This window comes from Geospiza fortis, unplaced genomic scaffold (assembly GCF_000277835.1).
Source record: "Geospiza fortis unplaced genomic scaffold, GeoFor_1.0 scaffold26, whole genome shotgun sequence".
NCBI lineage: Eukaryota > Metazoa > Chordata > Aves > Passeriformes > Thraupidae > Geospiza > Geospiza fortis.
In genome coordinates this window covers 1879830-1884189 of record NW_005054425.1, presented here as the reverse complement: position 1 = coordinate 1884189, position 4360 = coordinate 1879830, and the positions used below count along the sequence as shown (strand labels likewise).

The 4360-nt window shown below is 58.3% G+C and overlaps 1 protein-coding gene across 1 annotated transcript in view; it reads right to left on the bottom strand.

The window, feature by feature from the left end:
• Nucleotides 1-2072: 2072 nt before the first annotated feature.
• Nucleotides 2073-4360, bottom strand: part of CSF1 (colony stimulating factor 1) — a 7174-nt gene continuing 4886 nt past the window's right edge. Inside the window, exons 6-9 of the mRNA XM_031061755.1 lie at nt 4209-4336; nt 3920-3975; nt 3785-3837; nt 2073-3516 (exon numbers count right to left, since the gene is read on the bottom strand). Coding sequence (XP_030917615.1) covers nt 3786-3837; nt 3920-3975; nt 4209-4336 — 236 coding nt within the window. The 3' untranslated portion in view covers nt 2073-3516; nt 3785. The remainder of the gene's footprint in view (nt 3517-3784; nt 3838-3919; nt 3976-4208; nt 4337-4360) is intronic.

Sequence of the window (4360 nt, the reverse complement as noted above, 5' to 3'; positions counted from 1 at the left end):
GGGCTCCTGCCGGGGGTCTCAGCACAGCTGGGGGGGTCTCCGAGTTCTTGGGAGGTTTTGGAACAACAGGACGAGCCTGAGATGTCCCAGCCCTGCCAATGCCACAAGCAGCAGGGGTATGGGGGACCCCCAGGACCCCCGGTGACCGCAGTCTGTGCCACTGCATGCCAGCCCGTGCTTCAGGTCCTGGCTGATGCTTTCCCCTCCCACCATCCATCTTTTCCCCCAATCCTCTGTTCTCATCCCATCCAAGCTCCTTTTTGCAGTGCCAACACCCATTTGGGACCCCAGGGGGGACCCCCGGCATGGGGGGTTCCTTTCTACCCTCCCCTACGAGTGCTGAGGGACAGGGATGGAGCCCCGTGGGGTTCCTGAGTGAGAGCAGGTTTTGCCCCCACATTGCAGGGGCTGGGGGTGGAAGGTGCCCGGGGCAGGGAATCCCATTCTGCCCCCACACAGGCAGGTCACAGGGTGGGAAAAAAGCATCAGCTGGGAGCATGAGGAGCAGAGGGACCCTCCTGGCCTGAACCCGAGGGCAGGGAGGCAGAGTTCAGCTTTTTTCCTGCATTTTCCAGGTGCTTTTACAGCACACAGAGCAGCCAGAAAAAGCCTGGGGTGAGGGACTGTGGGGTGTAAGTACAGAGGGGCTGGGGAAGCATGAAAAAATAAAAAATGCCAGGCAGCCTGGCATGCTCCCACCTCTGCCCCCCAGCTCTGCCAGAGCTTCAGGCTGCAAGCATCCAGCTCCAGCCACCCTCTCCTGTGCTGCTGTGGAGCTGCCCAGAGCACCCTGGAGCACCCTGGAGCATCCTGGAGCACCCTGCAGCACCCTGCAGCACCCTGCAGCATCTTGCAGCACCCTGCAGCACCCTGGAGCACCCTGGAGCATCCTGCAGCACCCAGCCCCCGGGACCACCCTGCAGCACCCTGAAGCACCTTGGGGCACCCTGGAGCACCCTGCAGCACCCTGGAGCATCCTGGAGCATCCTGCAGCACCCTGGAGCACCCTGGAGCATCCTGGAGCATCCTGCAGCATTCTGCAGCATCCTGGAGCACCCTGGAACACCCTGCAGCACCCTGCAGCATCTTGCAGCACCCTGCAGCACCCTGCAGCATCCTGCAGCATCTTGCAGCACCCTGCAGCACCCTGGAGCACCCTGGAGCATCCTGCAGCACCCTGCAGCACCCTGGAGCATCCTGCAGCACCCTGGAGCATCCTGCAGCACCCCGGAGCAGGCCAGGGACTCGCTGCCCTCAGCACCCCCAAACCTGGGCACGGTGCCCACCCCTAAGAGCAGCCTCTGGCCTCAAACACCCCCCAAATGTGACCATAATGACCGTGGCACGGGTCCAGCAGGATATATATAGGTCCCACTTCCCTGGGAAGGGGATGTGGACCTGGGAAACCCCCGCCTGCTGCTGGGGAGAGGAAGGGCTGGGCTGAGTCAGCTCGCCTCGAGGAATCCTGATTGTCAGCAAACAAGGGCAGCAGCTCAGCCCTGGCACTCGCAGAACGCTCCCAAATCCCCTCCTGCCCGTGCCACCCCCCTGGATGAGCGATGGGGATGTTCACCCTGCACACCCCACGGGCTGGTGGGGACCCAGGGTGGTGGGGGAGCCCCCTGGCATCCCCCTGGAGATGCTGGATGTGTGCAGGGGGAGCAGGATGTGGGGCTCCCCTGCTCCTGGAAAGAAGGAAGGGAAGCAGGGGGAGCAGCAGGAGGGGAGGAAATGCCTCTTCCAGGACTGTCACTCGAGGCAAAGTGCTCCAGGAAACTTTGCCTCAAGTGTGTTTGCTTTAAACAGCTGCTTCCCAACCGTTCACACAGATTTTGGGGGGCCCCCAGCAGCAGAGTCGGTGCCTGGAGGTCTCAGCAATGCCAGCAGAGCTGGGGCAGGAAGGGCAGATGAATCCCTCTGCCCTCATTCCAGTGGCCATGAACTCCCACATGCATCCACAGGGAAGCAGGTCAGGGTAACAACAAAACCAGGAGTCAGCCCCAGTCACCCCCTCAGGGACCCCAGGGCTGAGACAGCTCAGTCCCCCCTTGCATCCCACACTCACACCAACCTACACCTCTCTGTTTATTAATAATATTAAATATACAAGTTGTTTTCCATTATTTTCTTTAAATAGACTTTTAAATGCCTTTGTATAAAATATTTCGGGATTTCATTGTATAAAAAAAAAAACCAAAAAAAACAAACCCATCCCAAAACCAACAAAAAGCCCCAACCAAACATCAACAACAACAACAACAAAAAAAAAAAAGGCAAAATAAATCCAACATGGGTAAAGGCAAGTTTTCTCCCCCAGGAGCAGCTCCTCCACAGTGTAAACTGGTGACTTACACCACCAGGAGTTTGGCCCCAGACTTCCTGCTGCATCAGGGCTTTTATCCTGATTTACACCAGTCCCTCGCCCAGGAACCCCCTCCTTCTGCCAGTCATAAATACACACACATATTTATATATTTATATATATAAAACCCCAAATTAATAATGATGCTTTCTTTAAAAACAGTCGGGTTTGTCCATATTTTCATCCTTCATATAAAAATAATGCTTGAAACTCCCAGAGCAGCGCGGGCCACGCTTCATCCGGGGCTGGAGGGAGCCGTTGGATTTTGGGGCATCTCCAGGGCTGGTGTGTCCCAAACCTGGCTCTTCCCAAAGCCCAGGAGTGGGGCTGTGCCAAGAAGCCCCCGGGTGCCCAGCTGGGGCAGCTCCAGCTCTTACACCCATGTGGATCCCATCTTTCCCAGCCCCATTCCCTTCTCCAAAGCGCAGTCACCAAAGAAATGGAATCCCAGCGAGGCCAGCTCGTGGTGAGGACCCTGTGAGGGGCACACGGCCCCTCCAGAACACTTGTGCAGGATAAAGACTTTCATCCACTCTACTAAAAAATAAAAAATAAGCCCTAACAACAGGAGCCAAGGGGATGGTGCCAAGGGTCACCCCAAACCCAGCCCTGTGCAGGGACGGGTGGGCTTTAAATATTCACAGTGTGAGGGTTTGAGTTGCAAGTCAGGGCTGGGGGTCTCAGGACTGGCCCCCCCAGAATTCAGGATGCTCCAGTTGAAGCCTCAGGAAAGGCAGAGTGAAGGGGGACGATGGGTGCTGCTCCAAACCCACTCTGCTGGGATGGGAGAAGAGCCAGAGGACTTGGGGAGCCGATCCCTTCCATCTTCATCCAGCTCTGGCCGTGTCCAAGTGGGATCAGCTTCCATCACCCACATCCAGCACTCCATGGTCCTGCTCAGCACCGCAGCATCACGCCAGCCTGCAGGCATGGCTGCAGCCCTTCGCTTCCTGGTGCCCAGGGGTCCCACTCAGGGCACATCCCCCCATCCTTCTGTCCCTGCCAGGGAGTTCTTTGCAGTCTCTGGCCACGGGCACGGGGCAAGGGCAGAGGGAGTGTCAGCATCACGGTGGGATCGCGGCGAGGCCGGCGCGTGCCAACCCTCCTTCCGTCCGCATCCGTCCCCCGAGCAGCTTCACATCCTGCCTGGGGCCCTGGGAAAAGGAGGAGAGAGATGAGCGGGAGCTGGGGCTCTGCCAGGGAGGGCAGCGTGGGGAGAAACACACGAAAACCACAGGAAAAAAATACTATGTATATTAAGAAAGTGCCAGTAATGGATTAACGAGCTGCGAAACCACATGCTGGCAGCGCTGGGGCGCAGACCTGCTCCTGTCCGTGTCTTCCCACCCAGAATTTCCCTGCCCATGGCCAAGGTCAGCACCAATGGGGACACAAGATTGTCCTCACCCAGCCCCTGATCACCTCAGAGATCCTGAGTCTCCAGCTCTGAACATTCCCTTGCTCCCTGCAGCGCCCTGTGACAGAAAGATGGGGGGGTTTAGAGCAGGGTTGCCCAGGGTGGGGGTCCCCAAAGCCCCCCATGAAGGTCACACCCACCTCCTCTCCGGCTCCTCGGGGTCACAGCCTCCATCCTCGAGCGGCCGCTGCAGGACCTGTGTGGAGGGAGGGAAATGAGCCCCGGGGAAGGGGAGGAGGCTGCAGCGGCAGGGTGGCAAATCTCCCAAATAACATCCTCCCACCACGTTCAACACCACCAATTAATTGTCCCCCAGTCTCAAAATTATGGGGGAAATGGGGCTCAACCCACACTGGCCAAGAGACAAGTGGGGAAACTGAGGCAGGAGAGAATCTCGGTGCCCGGGGAGGAGACGAGGAGGGGTCTTACCCTGGATTTATACTTGTAGAAGAGCAGCCCTCCCGTGGCCAGCAGGACGGCCACCACACTGGCCACCGTAATGTAGATGAGGGGCTCCTGGCGGCCCTCCCTGGCGGGCGGCTCCTTCCTGCGCTGCTCTGCGCCCAGAACAAAGCCAGAAT